This window comes from Acanthochromis polyacanthus, chromosome 12 (genome assembly GCF_021347895.1).
Source record: "Acanthochromis polyacanthus isolate Apoly-LR-REF ecotype Palm Island chromosome 12, KAUST_Apoly_ChrSc, whole genome shotgun sequence".
In the NCBI taxonomy this organism is placed as follows: Eukaryota; Metazoa; Chordata; class Actinopteri; family Pomacentridae; genus Acanthochromis; species Acanthochromis polyacanthus.
The window spans coordinates 33,361,371-33,386,237 of record NC_067124.1 but is presented as its reverse complement, the minus strand read 5'-3'; the positions used below and the strand labels follow the sequence as shown (position 1 = coordinate 33,386,237).

The 24,867-nt window shown below is 38.6% G+C and overlaps 1 protein-coding gene across 1 annotated transcript; it reads left to right on the top strand.

Moving 5' to 3' along the window:
* The first annotated feature begins 6,304 nt into the window (after nucleotides 1-6,304).
* c4b (complement 4B (Chido blood group)) lies at nucleotides 6,305-21,853 on the top strand. The gene is made up of 25 exons (XM_051956503.1): nucleotides 6,305-6,346; nucleotides 9,695-9,811; nucleotides 9,958-10,149; nucleotides 10,520-10,597; nucleotides 12,255-12,470; nucleotides 12,569-12,620; nucleotides 12,686-12,796; nucleotides 12,885-13,091; nucleotides 14,426-14,507; nucleotides 14,624-14,816; nucleotides 14,939-15,034; nucleotides 16,218-16,380; nucleotides 16,620-16,813; nucleotides 16,938-17,096; nucleotides 17,186-17,245; nucleotides 17,326-17,416; nucleotides 17,493-17,664; nucleotides 17,766-17,850; nucleotides 18,268-18,339; nucleotides 18,410-18,512; nucleotides 18,598-18,687; nucleotides 20,217-20,321; nucleotides 20,461-20,544; nucleotides 21,184-21,316; nucleotides 21,387-21,853. Exons 1-25 carry the CDS (start codon nucleotides 6,305-6,307, stop codon nucleotides 21,526-21,528), a joined length of 3,039 nt encoding a protein of 1,012 aa, XP_051812463.1. The 3' UTR covers nucleotides 21,529-21,853.
* Nucleotides 21,854-24,867: the final 3,014 nt, after the last annotated feature.

Genomic DNA, 24,867 nt, shown 5'->3' with positions numbered 1-24,867 from the left:
CAGAGAGCAGCAACAGCTGGAGGAAAGAGTGAGAAAATGCCAACAAAATGGATGTTGACATTCTTCTATTGCTGTTCTGTGCAATGTTCTTTTTTTTAATTATGTAAGTTTTTGAAAAATCTGTTATGAAGTTAAAAATAAAAATATTTCAAACATGCAATCTTTCTTGTGTGGACAAATATATAATACAAACAATAATACAATTAATATTCTTAACCAAAATGACAAAAAATGTCATAAAACACACTGATTCTTATACAGGTCATTTTTGACCCACTTGTGGATTAGTGTAAGGTCCAATCAGTGGTGCATCTAAGGGTTAAAAAACTTCTTATAGTCAGTGAAAACCAGTAAGAGCAGCTTGCTGCATTTTGATAACAGTTTTTGCATACCCAATGAGGGTCTTGTCAACTTGTCAATTACTACGGGCCATTACACAAGTGTGTCATAGCTTAAGTTTCCCCCTCTGAATGGGCATCGGTCAGTGAGCCTCCCATCAGTTCAATGTTAATGTCCCATTGGCTCCAGTCAGTCAGCCTCTTGGACTCCCCCCTCCCCTCCCTTTCTCACCCTCATCTTCTCTTGTGTGCTGTCCAGCTGGCTCTGACCTCTGACCCCTTCACCCTCACTCCTGACCCCTGGCAACATTCCCACGCCACACCCTTTTGTGTACTTCTCTGCACGCTCACCCAGTGTTCACTCCCTCTGAATTTTTAGAGATTACGGTGCAACATAATTCATTTCCAGGGATCAGTGTAATGCAGCCTCCTTTTGGCCTAATCCCAATTCAAGTGTGAGATGCTATAAAACTGGAACGCATATGTTCATTAAAAGTACGCAGCACAGTTTTCCCACCAAATGCCATCCTTTTTCATAAGAATCCAATGCATAGTTGTTTTGACTCGCTTTACAGATTGTACAGATTATGTTTCAGAATTTAAAATGTCAAATGCATCAACTAAACAATGAAATCCAAGCAATGCAGAGAAACATTTAACTAAAATTAACCCACAACTAGGTGTATAAACACACTTTTTTGGATTACAATTCTGTGTGATCATTTCTGAAGTTGAAATTGTAGAAATAAACGGTTTTAAACTTCTCATCCTCACTACCTGCCATGCGCACTTCTGCCTTTCCTCCCTCTCCTTTTCTTCTCTGAGTGTGCACCCCTCCGTAGATCCCTCCCTTCTGTCACTTTCACAGTTAATTGTAGAAAAGGAGATTTTCTCCATTGAAGCCCAGTCTCTTAGGTAACCCCACTCCTGCATGAAATGAGATGGATAGTGGGGAAGAGATAGAGCGGGGGACAGGCAAACTGAACAGGCGGCGGTTGAGGATGGATGCAGAGGAGAGTGGACTTCAGAGCATTTAGAAGAAAAGTTACAAAGATAGAATAAAAGTTTAATACTACATATGCATAGGGTAATATGATTAATAGCTGCTTCTCTGGGACTATAATCAGTGTATTATTGGTGCTGCACTATGTAAGTATTGAAATAGTTTTCCACTTTTTAGTCTGTTAATATGCTAGTTTATAGATACAGAAACAGAAATTCAGCTACTTTTTCAAACACTTTCAAACAGCAGCTGCTTCATAGACAGCTTTAACATTTTCATGCATTTTATGATATTTCGACACTTGGTTTAACTCTTCTGACATTTTACCAAAGCTTCCATCCACTGCAGGACTTAATCGCAGGACTGAAGGATGCTACTGCAGCTCACTGCAATTTTGCAAGAGAGTCTGGTGTTGATTGTCCAAACGCAATTCTTGTTATACTTCTCCATATCCAGGAGTTGTGGATGGACATCATGCCCCCAACTCTCACCTACTCCCTCTTACTTCTCACTCTAGTAATACAGAGATCAACAAGGGAATTAGGTGAAAGTTATGCAGCTGTGTGCTCAGAAGCAGCTGCACTTTAATAGAAAAAGGTTTGGACTCTGCAGGGCCGGATTTACAGCTATCTGTTGGAGTTTATGAAGAATGACACATGCAAGGGAATGAAAATGAGTGAGTTTTTTTTTAATTGAACTTTTAATTTATTCTTTTTTTTTAAATTCTGAGCTCCTGGAGGCAGGACTCCGGTATTTTTTACTGTGTGAAGGCCCAAATGTGTTTCTCCAGGACTGCAGCAGTGAAAGGACAATTTTCAATTCCCTGTAAATTTTTGTAAGGTGTTCCACTTGTTTCAGGTGATATTACCCTGCAGAAACAAATGGACCACTTCAAAAAAGATACACATGGATTTGTTGTAAACTACTTTGTTGGGGTGTTAAATTTAAACAAATTCAACTTGTATCTGTCACTGTGGATCGTAAAATTATTCCTGGTTGAGGAGATGATGTTGCACAGGCAGGGCCTCATGACACACTAAGGCTAAGTGAAAGATGTTTCAGCTTCTACAAGTGTCTTTGGATTATACAAGCTTGATTGTAACTTTGCTTAACCAAATATTTGGTTATTTGATGTCACTATATGTTACTTAAAAGGAAACTTCTTTTCTTTTCTTTTTTAACTAAATTTCCACTTTCTTCTGAAGACATTTACTTAAAATTGATTGCATATGAACACAAAATTTCTAGAAATAAATGACAATTTACATGTTTTCCACAAAATATTAGGGAAAGCCTCTGCAAGATGGAAAACTGAAGCATATTTTCAGAAAACAGCATGCTAAAATCATTGTGCAGCTTTTATTTCCTTGCCTGCTCCGTCAGTTTTTTTTGTTAAACTGGTGTTGGACTGAATGAGTTTGTTTCACAATGTTTACCCATGTCCTCAGTGTCAGCCAGATTTCCCTCAGATCATGTGATTTACAAGAAATCAAGTGTCTTCTATTTGATTTGGGGGGAGGAGTCCTGTTATATATACACCACTGTTCAAAAGTGTGGGGTCACCCAGGCCATTTCATGTTATCCATGAAAACTCACACTTTTATTCATGTGCTAAGATAACTGCACAAAGGTTTTCTAATCATCAGTTAGCCTTTCAACACAATTAGCTAACACAATGTAGCATTAGAACACAGGAGTGATGGTTGCTGGAAATGTTCCTCTGTATACCTATGGAGATATTCCATTAATAATCAGCCGTTTCCAGCTAGAATAGTCATTTACCACATTAACAATGTCTAGACTGTGTTTCTGATTCATTTAATGTTACTGCTTTTCTTTCAAAAATAAGAACATTTCCAAGTGACCCCAAACTTTTGAACGGTAGTGTATATATAAGTTTAAAAACTGAAATTGCCATCTGTATGTCTAATTTTGAATATCATGACGTGTCCCGTGAACTGTGTTTTTGTCATTACATTTATGTAGAAAAATAAAGCTTCAGACATCATCTCTGTCTCTTTGTCGTTACTGTTTCAGACTGTGTTGGTTTAGCACACAGTTTGGTGGCTTTTTAAATCTGATTCAGTACACAATTAGGTCGCTTATGAAAGGACCCAAGATAAGGATTACATCACAAGTGAACAGAGCTTTAGACTTTATTATATGCTAAAAAGGCAGCTTCAGTAAGTTTTAATGATATTTATTAAAAGCAGGACCGACAAAAGTGAAGAATTAGTTTGAATGCAGATAAAGTTAAGCTGTAATTTGCAAGTAAGTCATTGCTGTTTGTTTACTTTCTGCAGGACTCCTTCCAAATCAAATAGAAAAACACCAGATTTCTTGTAAATCACATGGCTTTGGGGAAATTTGGCAAATCTGCAGTAACCAATGAGGGGATAGTTACACATTATGAAACTGAAACAGACACATTCAGTACAAGATCAGTTTATCCAAAGCCTGTGTCAGAGCAGGTAAGGACACAGAAGCTGCACAATGGGGAACCACATTTTTTTAATCCTGCTCTTGATCTTGACCCTGGATCAATCAGCAGGAGACAGGTAAATGCAGGAATAACTGCTTGTAGTGCTGTAGTAAATGCATGCTTATTTATAGTTAATGCACACAGGGATAAATATGCATTTTGTCTATTAAGATTTCATATCAAACTAAATTAAGTAAGCTATAAATATATTCGTTATAATGTAACTTAATAACAACTGTGCTATTTTTTTTGTCATACATTGAGACAAGAGATGTGCAGTGTTGCAGATGCTGTATGATTCCCGTCTCACCTTTACGTGCAGTTTCTTCATCTCCGCCCCGAATGTGTTTCACTTGGGTGTTAACGAGAAAGTGTTTGTCCAGATGGGACGACCTCATCTCAATAATCTTGTTACTCTGCACCTGGAGCATGAAAGTACTAGTACTGTTGTGTCTGAGAGAAAAACGGTTCTCTGTACTGATGAAGGGGAGATCAAAACAGTTGAGCTCATGGTATGACAAACTTCACTCGAAAAGCAGAAGATTTTGATGCAACTGCAGCGTCCTTAATCCAAACTTCTGGTTTGCATCTCATCAGATAAACAGGGAAAAATGGTCAAAGATTCCACACCGTGCTGATGTCCGTCCATATCTTTTGCTGGTGGCAGAAAGCACCACCCTCACACCCAGAAAGGCAACCAGGGTCCTGGTATCAAAACATAAGGGATATATCTTCATTCAGACTAACCAGCCGATCTATAACCCATCACAGAAAGGTGAGTAAACAAAAATGTAAAACAATGCAAAATATTACTACCCTGTTAACTGTGCATATTTAAAAAGCCATTTCATGCTGATTTTCTCTCTTTTAGTGAGCTACCGGGTATTCACGCTTGACCACACAATGAGGCCTCATGAGGCAGTGTTTCAGATATCAGTGGTTGTGAGTACATACATTGTCTTTAGGAAACAAATAGGTTATTAAAAAATTTACAAAATGATTTTCATATCGTGATTCATGCTTTCATCATTTTATGACAGAATGCTGTTGGAAACAGAGTAATGAAGTCTCTTAGGACTGCAAAAGGGGGAATATTCCATGGCTCATTCCCCATACCGAGTGTCTCCAAGTATGCTAAAAACAGATTTGCAATAAACTGTGCCTAACATAACTTCCCAAGCAACTCTGACACATATGCCTTGTTTGTAAAGGATGGGTACATGGAAAATTACAGCACACTATGAAGGCAATGAAGAAAATGTCGCTTCCCGAGAGTTCAAAATCCAAAAATTTGGTAAGCTTTGATCTGATTTAAAGCTACAGCATATTCCAGAGGTATTTTTTGTTATATTTTGTAAAATTCTAAAATAACATCTTAACTGTTTCACACCCTAGTTTTGCCAAGTTTTGATGTAGATATCATAACGAAGCAGCGCTACATTTTACTGGATGATGATAAAGTTAACTTCACCATCTCAGCAAGGTAAGTGTTAGTGAATTTACGAATACTCTGCTGCTCAACTTTCCTCTTAAAGCTGCATTGATCAGGAGAACTAAAAACGCAAGGTAATAGGTTGCGAAGTCTTTTTTTTATATACACCATGAACTACTGCTAACAAAATTGTATGGTGAATGGTTATGCTAATGTGCTAATATGTTAGCAGTTAGCATTAGCTACTTGTATATTCATAGGAGCATAAAGCCAAGCTTTGTGTTCCTGTAGACTATTTCCCTGTGGATATGAACAGGCTTTCTCTGAAATGTTAATGTTATGACACTAAACCTAACCAGCGCATTTAACCAAAATATCCTAAGCTAAGTCCAAGCCCCAGCCATGGTGGAAGGCAGAGTGGTAAGCTGATTTTGGCCTAAGACCTTCTGGGATTGTCTCCTAGTCAGTGAAAAGTACCAATGGAAATGGGTAACCCCAATTGGAGATTACCACTTTTCAAATCATACCCAGTAGTTAGAGTCACCATTAATCATAGACTGAGTATACAAGATGAGCATAGTCTCCATAATGTCACCCATTGAGATTCAATTCTGTCTGTCTTGGACATGACGAGGGAGGTATAGACCTGATTGAGGACGCTACACATGCACAAATGATGCAACCACGCCCTCAAGCATATCCTTTATTGACAATTTTGCAAAAAGAGAAACCATATTTTACTAAATGAAGCCTAAGTTGTATTGAAAGAGACTCAAAACTAGCAATTGAGAACATAAACTCATTATGGATGATAAAGCTCAATGTTTTGTCCACAGCGTTTGAAATATACAGTTACCACTGGGATAATATTGCAAGCTTGTCTTTGGATTGTTTGTCTCAGACACTAGCCTTACATTTGTAGGCTGTCTCTCTGCCTCACTTCAGCAGTTACAATTGTTTTCTCTAGGTATTCACATGGTGAGATAGTCAAGGGGGCTTACCACTGTCAATTTGGAGTCATTACAAAACGTACAGCCAGTGGTGAAAAAATGGTGCCTGATATCATCAAGGGACTGGAGGTGGCTGGTTCGGTACGAAACACGTTAAATATCCAAAACTTGTAGTAAAGCTCACTTCACACTGTGGCAACACAGTGCTTATACACCATCTGTCAAAAGGTTTAGGACAGGTTCTAATTTATTTGAATGAGAAAGTGTCCTAAAACTTTTGACAGGGGGTGTATATTACATATTATTTATTTATTTATTTTGAAAACCAATAATTCATGCCATTTGTTGTAGATCCAGGATGGGACTGCAACAGTTTCTCTTCAGGTAGAGGATATAAATTCAAAACTTCGAAACAAATCGCTCGCTGACATGCAGAAAAATGGAGAACAACTCTACGTGGGAGTGTTTGTCACCAACATTCAAAGTAAAGGACACACTGTCGCTCTGTAAACTATTGTTGAAGTCATAAAACCACCAGGAGGGACAAAACCTGAATTCATATTGGTTAATATTTAACTGAAATATTTTCTTCTTTTTTGAGAAAACGACAAAAAAAACCTTGTTTTTAACTTACTGTGCTATATCGATATAATATTTGGTTATATGTGTAAAAGATGGGCTTTTGTATAGCAGTATGTGCTCTGCACAGTAACATATAATTTAGCAAACTTTGGTATTAGATGGTCAGACAGCTCATTTCTTTTACTTTCAGACACTATAGATGCTGCAAAATCACAATGAATGAGAAATGTTGTAGAAACCTAGCCGTTTGATTTCAATGTGCAGTATTTCTTCTAAACTTCAAGGATTTTATTGTCATAATTTTCACGATAGAGTGTAAGAGCAGTGAAAAAGCAGAAAATCTTCATAAACTTTTAAGAAACAAAGCACTATTAAATCTTCTATAGAAATGTGTTATACACAAAAATCCCATAAAGTACCATATTGTGACTACAAACATAATATAACAGAATATTCCTACAACGATGTATATCAACATACACACGTGGACAAAATTGTTGGTACCCCTCAGTTAAAGAAGGAAAAACCCACAATTCTCACTGAAAACACTTGAAACTCACAAAAGTAACAATAAATAAAAATTTATTGAAAATTAAATAATCAAAAACAGCCATTACTTTTGAATTGTTGACTAACATAATTATTTAAAAAAACAAACTAATGAAACAGGCCTGGACAAAAATGATGGTACCTCTATAAAAGATTGAAAACTATTTGACCAGAGTGGCATGATTAACTCAGGTGTGTCATTTAATTGACATCACAGGTGTTTCCAAACTCATAATCAGTCAGTCTGCCTATTTAAAGGGAGACAAGTAGTCACCCTGCTGTTTGGTGAAAAGGTGTGTACCACACTGAACATGGACAACAGAAAGCGAAGGAGAGAATTGTCCCAGGACATCAGAAAAAAAATTATAGACAAACATCTTAAAGGTAAAGGCTATAAGACCATCTCTAAACAGCTTGAAGTTCCTGTGACAACAGTGGCGCATATTATTCAGAAGTTCAAGACCCACGGGACAGTAGCCAACCTCCCTGGACGTGGCCGCAAGAGGAAAATTGATGACAAATTGAAGAGACGGATCGTTGGAATTGTATCCAAAGAGCCCAGAGCAACCTCCAAAGAAATTAAAGGTGAACTCCAAGGCCAAGGTACATCAGTGTCAGATCGCACCATTCGTCGTTGTTTGAGCCAAAGTGGACTTCATGGGAGACGACCAAGGAGGACACCACTGCTGAAAAAACTCATAAAAAAGCCAGACTGGAATTTGCAAAAATGCATGTTGACAAGCCACAAAGCTTCTGGGAGAATGTCCTTTGGACAGATGAGACCAAACTGGAGCTTTTTGGTAAGGCACATCAACTCTATGTTCATAGACTCAAAAACCAAGCATACGAAGAAAAGAACACTGTCCCTACGGTGAAACATGGAGGAGGCTCAGTAATGTTTTGGGGCTGCTTTGCTGCATCTGGCACAGGGTGTCTTGAAAGTGTGCAAGGTACGATGAAATCTAAAGACTATCAAGGCATTCTGGAGAGAAATGTGCTGCCTAGTGTCAGAAAGCTTGGTCTCAGTCGCAGGTCATGGGTCTTCCAACAGGACAACGATCCAAAACACACAGCCAAAAACACCCAAGAATGGCTGAGAGAAAAGCGTTGGACTATTCTAAAGTGGCCTTCTATGAGCCCAGATCTGAATCCCACTGAACATATGTGGAAGGAGCTGAAACATGCCATTTGGAGAAGACACCCATCAAACCTGAGACAACTGGAGCTGTTTGCTCATGAGGAGTGGGCCAAAATACCTGTTGACAGCTGCAGAACGCTCATTGACAAATACAGAAATCGTTTAATTGCAGTGATTGCCTCAAAAGGTTGTGCAACAAAATATTAAGTTATGGGTACCATCATTTTTGTCCAGCCCTATTTCATTAGTTTGTTTTTTTAAATAATTATGTTAATCAACAATTCAAAAGTGATGGCTGATTTTGATTATTTAATTTTCAATAAATTTTTATTTATTGTTACTTTGTGAGTTTCAAGTGATTTCAGTGAGAATTGTGGGTTTTTCCTTCTTTAACTGAGGGGTACCAACAATTTTGTCCACGTGTGTAGCTCAATGTTAAAAAAAAAAATCTGGAGTTTGGCATATAATTCTATGATATAAAGGATTGTGGGCCTTAATTTCAGCTTGATAATTTTATTTTACAACTCTTACGGTCTATTATGTGATGTATGACAATAAGACTCTTCTTAGACTCTTCTTCTTTTCAAACAGACTGTGTACAGCATGAGTCAAACTGCCTGGTTTCAACACTTTTCCCATAAAACTTCACATTGCATCATCCATTCTCAATTTGTGAGAGTTGAAGAAGAATAGAAAAGACGAGAAATATTCTGGTGATCTTTCATTTTGGCTGCTACAACTGTGTGCATCATTACTCTTTTTTGATCTAGGTGGTGAAATCCAAGAGGCAGAAGTTAACCTTCCTATCATCACCCACAAATACACAATAGATCTTTCACGAACTCGCTCTGTTTTTTTCCCGGGATACCCAGTGGATGTTGTGGTATGTGTAAAACTAACAAACGGGTTCATATTTATTGACATTACCGTGATGATATTTAGTAAAATACTGTGGAGGTTTGGTTTTTTTATTTGCTTTTCTAGGTACTCATGCGTCACCCAGATGGCTCCCCAGCAGCTGGAGTTCCTGTAACTATTGCTAAGGAAGCATCCACTCAGGAATCTTGGCAGGGCACCACTGATCAGGACGGGACAGTGTTTTCCACCTTCAATACTGAAAGAGCAGCTGCGATTACAGTTGATGTTAGTATCCATAAACTCAGTTAAAGGTTTCATAAGGTTTGCTTTGGTCTAACTGTTTCCACCTCTGGCTCCAATAGGTGTCTGCAGATGGCCTGACACAGAGGAAGATAATTCAAGCTGCTTCATCTCCAAGTAACAGCTTTCTTTACATGACTTTCACCAGCAAGAAGTACTCTGTGAATGACATACTCACGGTAACATACAACGCCATCAACAGCCCAAGAACTGGCTATATATACTACATGGTGAGGAATATAGAACTGAATACAGCGCATCATGTTTTGAGAATAAAGAGCAACATTTTATCATGATAACAAATGTTGAATTGTCCATATTGCAGGTCTTAAGTCGTGGGATCATAATCGAAGGGGGCTCTCTCAGACTCGGTATATCAGCCCAACAAAAACTGCTGATTACTCAAGCTATGGTTCCATCTTTCCGTCTGATTGGCTACTATCACAGCACCAGTGGTGCCATCATTGCTGACTCGATTTGGGTCGATGTCAGGGAAGAATGTGAGATAAAGGTCAAGGTGAGTAAACAGAGCAGACAGGAATGCAGCCTGGGCTGAGTTAAAAAAACAGAACTTTAACTCTGCTGATTGTGTGTTTGCTTGAATTAATAGATTCTTTAGAAGTAGAGTACTTTTTGAATTGCTTGTAAGGCTATAACTTGACTTTATGTTGGGGTTAGGGTTACGATTAGAGTTAGAGGGTCAGGGGTTAGCACTGCAATGGAAGCCTGCGTATTTAGATTTGTTTTGATTTGTAATGTATCAATTGAATTAATTCCGACGTTGGACAAAAAAGGCCTCTAATATCTTAACTTTAATTTAGGTTGAACAAACGAAAACATTTCAACCTGGAAAACTTGCTGAGCTGGAATTTAATCTCCATGGTCAGAATGCCAGAGTGGCTTTGCTGGCTGTGGATAAGGCCATCTACGCCCTCAATGCCGACAATAAACTCACACCCCAACAGGTTACAGTTTTACACACTCCTTTCATGCTTGTATTCTTTAATAAATCAATGTTCTGTATAGATTATAAATAATACAAATAGTGAGTCCAAACTTTTGTTCTCACTTTGCAGGTGTTTTCCGCTATGGGGTCAGCTGACCTTGGTTGTTCGTACAATGGAGGATCTGACAGAGAATCAGTGCTAGTTGATGCCGGCCTGTCTGCTGTATCCAGATACAAGACAATGTTTAGAAAGAGTATGACAAAACTTTTATTTTTTCATTTAATCTTGTGTTATGTCCTTTGAATCATTTTAAACTGAAACTGTTCATGTCTAGCTGTGAGGACAAAGCAAAAGAAAGAAATTCCCTACCTCTAAAATAATTTTATTGTCACTAGTAATCATATAATACTAACATTTTTTTTCCCCTCTTTTGCAGATTTTGGCTGTAACTCGCAAGCTTCTCGACAAAGACGTGATGTGGACCTTCAACAAGAAATGCTGGCTTTAAGTAAGAACATTGTGCCATTACAAAATTGAGATTCTTCTTGTGAAATGATGCCAATAAACTGAATGTTTTTTTTATCAACTTCTTTTTATCATTTTCAGAATCAGACTACCCAGATGCGGATGTGAAAGAATGCTGTGCTCAAGGGCTTTCTCTCATCCCCATGAGACGAACATGTCAGGAAAGAGTGAGAAGGATTCTCCTGGTGAAGTCCAATCAGACTTGTGCTGATGCATTTCTAAAATGCTGCGTTGAAGCAGAGCGTCTGAGACAAAAAAAGATGCTAGAAGACTCACAGAAAGGAATGGGCAGAAGTGAGATGAACACTTTACACATTTCCCTGAATAGCATTTGTGGCTTTAATATTCAAGTTACCACAGAAACTTTTTCCCTTTTATTTATTTCTAGTTGCAACTGCTGCGGAAATTGAACAGTTCCTCTTGGAACCTCAGTACATTCGACGATATTTCCCTGAAAGCTTTGCATTCACAGAATTTAATGTAAATGGCAAAGGAAGGTAAGATGTGGAGAGTGAATTTTCTAGTTTCTTTCTTTTCCAGTGTGATACAATTCCCAAGAGTCATATTAACGCGCAGTACATTTGTCAATGCATCTTGCTTCTATTATTTCACATTTTTACACTGTTATGTTTAAATTCAGCTGGTTACTTTACATCTCCGGTATTAACTATAAATACATAATAAATAACATTTGTAAGATTAATTTGATCAAAAAAATCACTTTATATTAATTGAAAACTCTCTTAGGTATTCTTACACGCTACCGGATTCCATCACTACATGGGAGTTTCAGGTCATCACTTTATCTTCAGCTTCTGGTGAGATTTGCTGGCCACTTCACAAATGCATCTTTGATATTTGAATCAAGAGTGTCTTATTAATAACTGCATGCCATTCTGGGTTACCCTCAGGTTTCTGTGTAGTTAAGCCATATGAGGTCAGAGCATTTAAGAAGACATTTGTCTCTCTGAGACTGCCTTACTCAGTCAGAAGATATGAGCAACTGGCTGTTTCACCTGTCATTTACAACTATGGCGATACGCCACTGCAGGTAGATAGAACTTAATATTAAGTGGCACTGAAAATAGCAACAACCGACTGTGCAAAACACATGAATTCTTACTGTTGTGTTTCCTCCATGTGTGTATAGGTGGCTGTTCATATGGCACAAACTGAAGGGCTTTGCTCCCCCGGGTCAGCCACCACGACCTCTTTTGTTAACATTACAGTGGCGAAACAGTCCTCTCAGTTTGTCACTTTCTCTGCTGTCCCCATGGTAACCGGCTCGATACCCATCAAAATACGTCTGTATGATATGGAGGAGGATTTGGGAATTGATGCAATTGAAAAGAACCTGAATGTACTGGTGAGTGACAAAAGGCATTATTTTATCTATCTGCAAAACAGATGCAAGAAAGCCAAGGAACACACAGTAATTTGGTTCTCTATTATCTTATGTTGTAGACGGAAGGAATGGAACAGAGAGTAGGAAAAACCAAACTGATTAAATTAGATGGTAAGCTGTTTTAGTATTTCTCAGTGATACCTGTTTTGACTCTTGTAATTGTGTTTATTCTTCAGCATTTTTCTCTGTCATGGTAGGGAGGAGCACAAACACTATTATTATTGATGGAAGTCTACCAGATGACACAGTCCCTGAGTCCAGCTCCAATATATTTGTTTCAGTGGAAGGTGGGAGGTGCTGTTACACACAGAAACACATCTCATACTCCTTTGTAAATGATGGATGTCTTACATTTTCAGTGTTCTCACCTGACAGGGGACGGATTTGGCAATTCATATGCGAGGAACCTTCTATCTCCTGAGAAGGTTGCTCAGCTGACCAGGTTACCGAATGGATGCTTAGAACAAACAATGAAAGGTCTGGCCCCTACAGCTTTAGCCCTCCGTTACCTTGACCTGAGCGATCAGTGGATTGACCTGCCTCCTGGTAAAAGAGATGAGGTTCTTGATCATGTTGAGCACGGTAGGAAAACACCACACAGTTAATTGCATCTTAATTGTGTGATGATTGTGTTTACAGTTCTTGTTTTTTATGCTTTGGCAGACCTTTTGATTCCATTCCACTAGCAAAGCCATCCTGGCAAAGTTTCCACATACACCCTAAAACATAAGCTAAATAAAAATAGTTAATGATATATCCATCCATCCATCCATCCATCCATCCATCCATCCATCCACTGTCTATACACTGCTTAATCCTGGGCTGGAGGCTATCCCAGTTGACTTTGGGTGAAGGCAGGGGACACCATGAACAGGTCACCAGTCTATCGCTACATATACAGACAAACAAGCATACTCACATTCACACCTATGGACAATTTAGAAACACCAATTAACCTCAGCTTGTTTTTGGACATTATGTAGCTACTTTGAAATGGCTCCAGGTGATGCTCTTGACATCTTCACATCAATGATTTTTGCTTTTTCAGATCATTTGCTGACTTACTCAGACTTTCCCACTGTAGCATTGAGGTAGAGTCCTAATTAAATAGCCTCATGAATCACCATCTGTAGTCAATTATAATCACCCATGTGAAGTTAAGAGGCCATGATTCTAAAAAAGAAGATTCATATCGCTTTCTACATCACTGAAATGACAATTCAATCTGGTGTGTGTATATTTTTGACCGAGCAGATTTTGTCATATTTCCAAAACACTACATCAATGAAAGAAACAAAATGGATTATTGTTTTTTATTGACAAGGACACGTGTTTCAATGATTCCATCATAGAAAAATTGAAGATGACAGGAGTCATTTGAAACTCAAGACTGCATGACGTACAGTACATGGTCTTAACAAGTGTATGGAAGCTTTTGTTTGTGACTGTTATATATCACAAGAGCAACCAAAGCTGTTAAAAATGAAGAACAAGTTTGAATGAATATATCAGACACATGTTGCATAGGACACTGCTACGATGGAAATTTTACATTACAGACATTAAATACTCAATTTAACTTGAAGCGGGAGCTGGCACCATTACAAAACAAATACTATTGAAATAGATGGAACTTGTGAACAAATGTTCACAAGGCAAACAGTAACTATGGAACTGTATCAGTCGTTACTAGCAAAAGAACATCCACATAAAGAGAACTGCAGGAAGCGGAAGCACAATAGTGGGTTATGTTTAAAATTACTCCCTATTTACATAGCGCACTGCATTTACTGACAGTCATTTTTGAGTGTGTGCGAAGTGTCTAAATGTGTCCCCTATAGAGTGCCCTAAAAATTCTACAGACTACAGGGCTATAGACTTTTTCGTTTAAACATAATAAACTACTTTTTTTCTAGGTTATATAAGGATTGTAAGTTATCACAAGAACAAAAACGATGGGTCTTATGGTGTGTGGAGTACAGTGCAGTCCAGTAATTGGTAAGTGTTTCTTTTATATTACTTTATTTATCCTTTTTTGGGTAGTTACTTCCATCACTTATGAATCAACCTTTTCCTCTCACTTATCTCACTTATTTTCTTTCTCTTGGCCTCAGGGTGACTGCCCTTGTAGTGAAAGTGCTATCGATGGTGGCACAGCGTCAGACAGCAGCTATTGGACAGCAGGGCCGGAGGCTTAAAATTGTACCACAGGAAGAAATCTGGCATTCCGTCAGATACTTGCTCTCTGTACAGAAGACTGATGGGTCATTCACTGACCCGGCACCTGTATTACACAGAGAAGTCCTGGTAACATCTATTAAAAATTGTAACATAGTATCAGAACATATATGTGATGACAGTATTAAATAATATAAAAAAGTGAAAAGCCGTGATTTGAATGTAGTGTTGTCTCTGTGTGTCTATTGCAGAAAGGAAAAGACCAACATGCATCCATGACTGCTTTCATAACTATCGCACTGTACCGCTCCCTGGAATTTCTGCCAGCCGCAGGTCAAAGTGATGTGGTAAGATGATAGTAATTAATAAAAAAAAACTTACTGTCCTATTTCACTGTTTTGACCAGCAAACCTCGTGTGGCAATGTTCAGCAAGTATCAACTGTCATGCAATTTTGTTTCGACATTTATGTTGAATCCTAATGACTTTAATTATAATATTCATCAAAAGTTTGGTTTATGATGAAATACTCGCTAAACTAATCATGTTCCCATCACTGTCTGCTGTTTTTTGTGCTAAATAGCATTCTGACATGCTAAAATAAGATGAACAATAACAGTAGCGTTGGCATGTTAGAATTAGCATTACATTTACCTTTAGCTTAAAACTCTAATTAACCACGCCCGACGGGTACGTCGTTGCATTCGGTGCGGTATCTGGCTGGGTAAGTATGTATGTATGTATGTATGTATGTATGTATGTATATATGTATGTATGTATGTATGTATATATGTATGTATGTATGTATATATGTATGTATGTATGTATGTATGTATGTATGTAGGTATGTATGTATGTATGTATGTATGTATGTATGTATGTATGTGGCTATGTCAGGTCCGATATCTCTGCAACCGCTGAAGTCAGGATAATCAAACTTGGCACTGAAGATCAGTCTAAGGTCCCCTGCTCAGTTGTGGAGTTACAGGTCAGCAAATCAAGTAGGGAGGGAGATACGTACGATGATCAAAATTGATACATATTTCGCCAGCAGAGGGAGTGGTTCTGCCCTCTACTGAGGACTCATCTAGTTTTGCCTTAGAACAGTTTGACAGGAGCTGGTGGGTTTGTTATTGTTGCAATTCTATTTTTATGACAATTTTATATACTGTCAATGCAATTGCAAGAAGCATTAGCTGTCTCTGCATGACACTAAATTACCCTTGTAATCCTTATTAGTTAACTTGCACTTTCAGGTTCATAGAATAGAGGAATGTACAAAAAATATGAATTAAGAGGTAGTCTATTGTTGGAAAGCCCTGTTGTAATGCCTTATTAGTGGATTAAGAAAAAACTTTAAAGATCCACATGGAGGGGGAAATCATCTTCAGCTGCATCGGCTGCAACTTCGCAACATTACATTATTACTTGCAGACACTGTTATGTGCAGTTGTATCATGTGTATGTGCCCGTTGTTTACCTGCCTGTGTTTTGAGATTAATATTTTTGTTTTTCCATTTATCTCTTCCAGGAAGCAAGCATATCAAGAGCGACAACGTATCTCCAATCACATCTGGGGGAGCTTAAGCATACCTATGCTATTGCCATTACAACCTATTGCCTCTCAGCTTGCCTGCCAGAAGGAACAGATCTCTCACCCGCATGGACAAAACTTCAAGCAAAGGCTACTAAAGGTAAATCCTATTTAACCAAACTTGGCGATATAGATAGAGTCTGTTATTGCTACATAATGCTTTTTGGGTAAAATGATCTGGAGAAAGGTTTTCACCAAATCCATAGAATCAACAACACAATGATACAACTCACTATTGTCATAAATCTGTCCTGCTCATTGATTTGTAGCTTTAATGATGATGACTAACCATCACTGTGTTCAAAAACTTGTTTACTTATTCTTGTTTTTCATTATCAGCGGAGAATGACTGCTATCTGTGGACAGAGAATCCCAGCCCTCAGAATCAAAAGGTGGCCAATTCTATCACAATAGAGACGACAGCCTATGCCCTCCTAGCTGCAGTGCAACTTGGAAATACTACGTGGGCAGACAAAATAGCCTGCTGGTTAACCACCCAAGAAAACTATTTTGGAGGCTACAGATCATCACAGGTGATGCTAGATTGCTTAAACCCAAAGAATTCTTGCCTTTGGTTGTTGGTTGATCTTACACTACACATTAAGCCTCAGAGTAGAGATGTTCAGCATGGTGCTAATGGTCTGTTACCACATCCAGGATACCATCATGGCACTGGAAGCCCTCTCAGAATATGAGCTGAAGAGGCCCGGCAGACCTGAAGTACAAATTGAAGCAGAGTTCTCTGTCCCAGAAAGGAAAAGCATTATAACCCTTGCCCTGGAAAATGGGAAGGAGAAGGTGGAAACAGACCTGAAGGTATCACAGATTAATCCCATCAATGCACTTAAAGACGCACATGTCAATATTTGATCTCATTTTTGAAACTCTCCTCTCTTTTATCCCAGAAACTTGCAGGCAAAAACATTCAAGTGCAGTTCAAAGGAAAAGGAGACGTCAAACTTAAAGTAAATTTTGTTCACTTCTGCACTTTGGATATCATGAACAAAATTCATTATTTACAGTAAATCACCAATCTCCTTGGCAGGTTGAGAAGGCTTACCATTTAATGGAACCCAAGGATGATTGTCCCGAAATGTCTATCAATGTCACAGTGGAGGGGAAAGTGAAGTACACTGGTGAGCTTTTTTGTGGGATAACCAATCACAACCGCTGATAAAGACTACACAGTTACAGTAATGTCTGTCTTTCTAGATAAGATCTTAGCAGATTATAACTACTATAGCGATTATGATGCTGCTGAGGAGGAAGGGACCCGGGTGCCACGATCAGCGATTGAGTGGTTTGACGCTCGCACTCGGACCACGAGAGATCTTGATAACAACCTAAAATCAGACAATGTTGTCAAATACAAAGTCTGCGTCAGGTTGGTTGAGTGACATTCACTTTACATTTCTTGTTAATAAGAAAAAAAGAACAAATAATTCCCTGATCGACTTTTATTTTTCATTGTTTTCATGACCACAGGCCAATTGGCAATCTTACAGGAATGGCCATTGCCGACATCACTTTACTCAGTGGATTTATGGCTAGTATTAAAGACCTGGACAAGGTTAGTAGTTCTCTTCACTTTGTCTTAGCTGGAACAGACACGAAACTCTCCCAGTAAAGTCATCAGTTCAAAAGATCAACAACAGGTCTTCAATAGATTTCGAGGAAAGACTTATGCTGTGCTGAAAATGACATGAAAACACGAAAGGTCTGACCCAGTAAATTGCTGTCATGACTTTTATGAAAACGTGATCACAATGCTCAGTTGCTGTCAGAGTGATGGAAAGGAGTGCATGTCTGAAGGGGGCTTATGTTCAGGACACTGAGAAAATCAGGAACATCTCAAACTGGAACCAACATTGGAGAAAAACATTTCCAGAAGCATCTACCAGTTCTATTCCTTTACATCATACCTTTGTTGGTAAAGCAGAACTTTCTTTATTTCTTCAGCACAAGTTCAATTCCCATCTCTCCACAGCTAACGCAGCTAGAACAATACGTTGCTCATTATGAAGTCTCCTATGGAAAAGTGCTGCTCTACTTTAATAAGGTAAGTCTAATGAAATCAGGTGATACATCAAAATTGCACAATACTGAAAGAGTTTTTTCTCTGTCTCTAGATCTATGAAGGAACTGAATGTATTGAGTTTGACGCTGAACAAACAGTGCCAGTCGGCCTCCTCCAGCCTGCTCCAGCCGTGTTCTATGATTATTACGAACCAAGTAAGCTTTTACTTTTCACACTATCTGCAGTTTTCATCAGGATGCATGCATCTCTGTTTAATGACAATTTGTGCTTCTCTTGCAGACAGAAAATGTACCGTGTTCTACTCTGCCCCAAGAAGAAGCAAGATGATCTCCAAACTGTGTTCAGGGGATGTGTGTCAATGTGCAGAGAGTAAGCCATTTACTTAACTTTAAACCAAGTCATTTTGCTGTTATTATGAGGACCTCTGCGTATGATGGAACACTTGAACAACTAAATCTCATCTTCTTTGCCATCCTTTTTGTTTGCAAACTGCAAAAATGCAAAATCACTGCTAAAGTCTGTAAAGAAGTTGGACAGACAGTCTATGGGACCAGATCATTCTTTTATTTTTGGGATTTTGTTTGACAAAATCATCATAACTGCAGCAGTGCTTTATGTTCGGTGACATTTCAAAATGGCCACAACCGCAGTTCCTCCACTGAGTGACTGCACAACACGTGTTGAGCTTCCTCGTGCGTTTTTTTTTTTAATGCAACTGAATACACAATTGCAATTTTTTTCAGTTTGTGCTGTCAGACAACTGGATGTACTTGGATTTAAAATCACCAGTCACAGAAAAAGTTAGAAACTTAAACCTGGATGACACTCAGACTGCACAGACACGTAGTTGTTGCTATTATACTACTTTTGCAGGTTGCAGCTGTTGGCTATAGTTAGGACTGTACTGTGCATTGTAAGTCTCTCTATGTATGTATCTCTACATATTTTACGCATTTACATCATGTAGACTCCTGTGTACTTGTGGATGTGGAAAGCATAAAACCTTGACTGTACTCCCTTGTGCTTAAAAACAGCTGCAGACAAAACAGATGCATACTTGACATTGTCATACTATATACTTGCCGGACTCTGTTCCATACATGTGCAGCAGGGTGTGTCTACACATTCAAAACATACACACTACTACTAATTCCCCTTGTTGCGTAGTTACTGCACAAATACAAGTTTTGGGCTGCACACAGACATCTGCAGAGAAATCTGCAAGTGCTCTCTCATGGACTTGGTAAAATAACTATATGCAAGTCATGGGGACTGGAGTAGACCTTTGCACACCTTTGCTCTGCAGACAACAGCACCCTCTGTGGCCACAAATTGGAGTTACAAGATTCTCGTGCATTGCATTCTGCCAGGCTCTAAGTTCACCTTTGAGGGGTATTAGAACCCAACCTATTACTGCCTATTACTGTCCACAGCAACAGGCATGCTAACGTTACAAGAGCCTCAGTAGATTTCTTTCTATCACTCATTCATATGCATTTAAAATATTGAATCACAGCCAGAAGCAGCAATGAAAGAAAAATATAATTCCCACTAAAACTTGCAAATTCAACCAAGTTTATCAGCATATAATAGAAGCCGGTGTTGGACAGTTTTGAAACAGCTATAAAATATTTGAATCACACCCAGTCATATCTGCGTGTCAAGTTAATGTCACATCAACTCATTTTTGAAGCTGATTTGACACAAAACATTTGCACAATGTTGCTTCACTGGAATTGTTGCACATAGCCCCTGATTTTGGGGAAGCTTCATGTCTGACATTTAAAAACAGTGTTTTCACAAACTGAATTTGTTAAATATGAACAGGTACTGGGAAATGCTCTGTCCTTCAGGTTTGTGCAAATAATTAAACCTGCATATGTTCATCTTTTCTTCAGGACCCTGTCATAAACTACAACATACATTCAAATCACAAACACGCGGAAGGGTCACAAAGAATGACCGTGAACAACATGCTTGCTTCTTCCCTACGGTAGACTACGGTCAGTACACAAAATCATGTTCTGAAATTCTTACTTGTCTATGAATGTCTCAAAAACCGTCCTTTGTATGCTGACATTGTAACACGATGTTGCAGTCGAAAGCCTCAGATGGATTTTGTTGCTTTTTCTTGTGTTGCAGCGTACATCGTTGAAGTCCTCAGTGTTTCTGAGACGAGTAACTTTGAGCTGTACAAAACGAAAATAGTTGATGTCCTCAGATCAAGTAAGGAAACTAAGAGCAGGCCTGAGCAGATGGTATAACACTGACCCACTACCAAGATGCTAGACGCTTCATCAAATCACGGACTAACAGACTGAAACAGCTTCCATCCCAGAGCCATGAGAGAACTGAACTCTGCCAAACACTAACTGTGTAGACCTGAGTGCGTACTAGCAATTTAACTCAATTTAATCCGCTCGTTATTAATTTACTCACTGTTAAATGAACAAAATCTGGGAAAATCTACACCTCTGCACATACTAACTTGCACACCTTGCAAACTATGCATGTTTGCATACAACTGCATGCAATTTTTCAACTATTTTCACCCATACTTTTTCGTATATGTTCAACAATGTGCAGCATCAGTTACATTACTGCTTTTATAGTTGTAAATTTACCAAATAAGCTATATTTAAAAGAAGAAGTTTGTCATAGATAAACTTGCACATACAATTTTTCCTACCAGATGACTACTTTCACATTTGCCCATTTCTTAGTGCATGTTTAAAAATCTTCTCAATGGTATGAATGCACTGACAGGATTGCTGCTTAACTGCATTTTTCTATTCTGTTCTTCGATGCTTGTGTTGATGCAAGTGACACTTTCCATCAATGTAATGACCACCATCTATCTACCAGATGGAGATCTGCATGTAAGTGAGAATTCCATTCGGGTGTTTGTTAAGAGGTTTCAGTGCAAAGGACAGTTAGACCCTGGAAAAATGTACCTGATCATGGGCAAAGATGGCACCACAAATGACTCGACTGGCTCGTAAGTATATTGGGTGACATTTCACAGTGATTGAGTGTCCCTCTGTTCACTCCCTCCTTTCTTTTTGCAGGATGCAGTATCTGTTGGAATCAAACACCTGGGTTGAGAAAAAGCCATTGCCAGAAGATTGCAAGAAATCTGCCCATAGAAGGGGTTGTGCTGGTTTTGATGCATTTACAACCGAGTACAAGGTGGATGGCTGCAGACAGTGAAACAAATGGGATTAATTCAGAGCATATATGTTGCATATATGCTGTTACAATTAAATGCTTCAAAGTAGCAGTATGTGAACATCTATCATTACAGGCACTAAACATTATCTAGACCTAAATCAGACAAAAGCTGTATAAGAGATTCTTGTTCTTCCCATTTTCTTATTTTTTTCTACTTAATAACTGTAATTGATGTAACGTAATGTAATTGTCTTTTTAACTTTTTAATTTGCTAACCTCTCACTTTTTCAATTACACCATCCTTGATGCTTTGACGTTATTGTTAACCTGATATTCATGACAATAAAGCATTTTGAATTTGAAATTTTTGAAACTGAATGTTGGAATTCATCCTTTGAGAAATACGACTTTGTTGATCTACAGATGTAGCTGTATGTGGTGCTGCAAGGAAGTGAAGGCTTTTTGCCCTAAGCCTCAATAGTAAATAATTCAAGTTCTGAGTTATTTTTAAAATTCAACAGAGACTCATGTCCACATAAGATGCGCTTGTGATATCCTTTGCTGCTTACATCCTTATTTTACTTCCAATGTGCCCATCATTGCAAAATTTCCAGACAAAAGGTTACTGTTAACCGAACTCTCACCTCTACCCTACAGCAAACCGAGAAACCACAAGTATCTTTGTTGCGAAACAAGTCCTTGTCGAATCATGCACCATTGGCATTGCTTCACGCCTACTCACAACAATTTTGTAACAGTTGTAAAGAATGAGGAGGTAACTTAAAATCAGAGAAAGAAGAGTGTTGTGACACAATAGTTTATTGATTACATTCTGTTATAACCTGCTGGCGACCTGCCCATGTGCTTTTGCTCTGTGGGCAGAAGAACCACAAACAGATTATTGGACTACTTCTTTCCTGAAAAGTCTGTTAGTCTTATTTCTGACTGATAAGAAGTTTGAAATAGTTTTAAGTTGTGTGAAGACTTTAATCAAAATGAATGAGTATTCATTTGTTAAAATAGAATATTTACTATAAGTGAAAATTTCCATTTTTTTTGTGTTGAGGTTGGAAGGGAGGTGGTTTTTCCAAACTAATGTCACAGTGTGATTGTGGGTGGTCTGTTGGTGAGGCTTAGCCTAGCCATGCTACACCCATGTTTCTGACGGCACAAGGGTCAAGGACCGCTCGACAGGGAGGGAGGCGGGCTAAAAGGTTGTCTATCAAATCCCTCTGCAGCAATTGGGTAGGTATACAACCAATCAACGCAACGAATAGGCTGACGTTTCCGAGAGCACCGGGGGATTGTGGCTAAGTCCCATTAGCTTCCCAACCAGCAGAGCCACGGAGCCAACTGGTATATTAAGGATTTGCCATATCCCGTCGGCATAAGTCCAAATACGTCTTTCTTCTCAATGAAACACTTCAGTGTCGTCCTTTGTTTATCTTTCAAGTTGAATTTTAGCTTCAAATCTTTAAGGGCTGTGGCCAAAGCCGAGTCGAAAGATAACTGTTTATTGTGCGCCGGTTGTTTCTGACAGAATCGTCACGCCTCTGTCGTCACTTAGTTACGCCCGCCTTCTGACTCTACACTTCATGGTGATTCCTCCGGCCAGTTTTAGGAGAATCCAGCCTCGAGCCTTATGGAGGGTAACTAGACCCACCCTGGCAGAGAATTAAATTCGTTGCCGTGGGTTGTCTAGCGCGGCTAGGCTAGGTGAGGCTGTTTGCTGGAGGAATTTTATGGACTTTGTGGAGTTTTATAGTTTGTCTGGAGGGACATTTGTTGATTGATGCACAGATATGATTTAATAGAATGTAGAGCTATTAAATTAGCTTGCTGACAATAGGAGCCCGCATATTGTGTTGTTATTTATGCTGCCTTCATTTCATTTTGCAAGTGTTTATCTGCAGGAATATTTGATTTTTGGATTTGCAGTGTGTTGATTTGAAACAAGTGTTCTGCCTTACATTATTCGTTCAGTTATTTCAGAGAGTTGGAAGAAGTATCTGAACTGTAAATGTCAGTTGACGGTCTTTGAGAACTGACATGTCTCAAAGCTCTGAGCACTGGGTACATGATTAAAAAAACTTGTAAAATGTGGCAATCTTTGTAGGAGAGTGACGACATGAGAAATTTGACATGAGATTGTTTCTCAATGAAGTCTGTGTGGTATTTGTAGGCTGTCCATGTTGAAAAAATGGAAAAGGCATAAAAACCCTTGATTTTAGAGTTGCCTGAGCACTCGACACCATTTTGACCAGAGAATCCTGTATTGACAAGCGACAACTTCATCACACAGAATCTCCAGAGTTGTGAGTAGAACATTTAGTATAAATAAGGAGGCAAAGGAGAACATTTTGATTGTTGAATAAATATTCTATTTCATAATCAGTATTGCTAAAAACTATTTTAAGCATCTTCAAAAATTAAATAAACAACACGATCTACATTTGACGTTTTTTTTTTTTTTGTTGTTGTTTTTTTAAAGCCAGTAGCTTCTCTTCAGTAATGTAAAAGATGCAGATTGTGTGATAAAGTCAGGAGCACAGATGGAGGTGGTCGGTCCAGACTCTTAAAGTAACATTTTGGAGCAGCTAAAGAGTTTTAGACCCTAAAACAAATATCCAGCAGCTGCCACCTCAAACTGACTGTGAAATGTTTATTGTTTTTCTCCCGATTAATTTCATATCAAAAAGTAGAAATGGCCAAAATAGTTCACTTTCTGTAATTAAAGAAGAATGAATGTACGTGCAAACACCAAAATTTCAGTTTCAATTTACAGTGTCTGGTTGAAATTCAACATCTGTGAAACAATAATTGACACAACTAGTTGTGAAACTACCAGGTTCAGCCTGATGGTGGCAGTAAAGCATGACTTTTGCGACAGCTAGAAGTCCTTAATTCAATGTTGTAGACCTCATATTTAAAAATGGGATTTATTGTTTATCTTATTACAATTATGAACTCTCCCCTGTGAGGAGTAGGCTGTGAATCTTCATTTGGACTCACAACCTGCATACTGTGACACTAACACAATGAAAACAGTACTACCAGTAACTATCAAGGACCAACACTTTGATAAACTTGCCATGAGCAGTAATTTCAGCCACTCCACTTTAACATTTTTGCAACAAGTCACTGGAGCGTACTTTGGAGAAATAGCAACTTGTCTAACAACAGATGTGACTGTATATCAAGTCTTGTAGAGTTAAGATTTTGGAAGGACATGAGAACAACTCTTGCACATTTTTGCAAAGCCTGCATTGGTAAAGACTTGTTCAGGCACGCTAACCAATGACTGCTGCAAGGTATGTGGTGTGGGTGAATGCATTTCCATGTGAACATGCCAGCTGAGAGATAGGGGTGGAGGGGCAA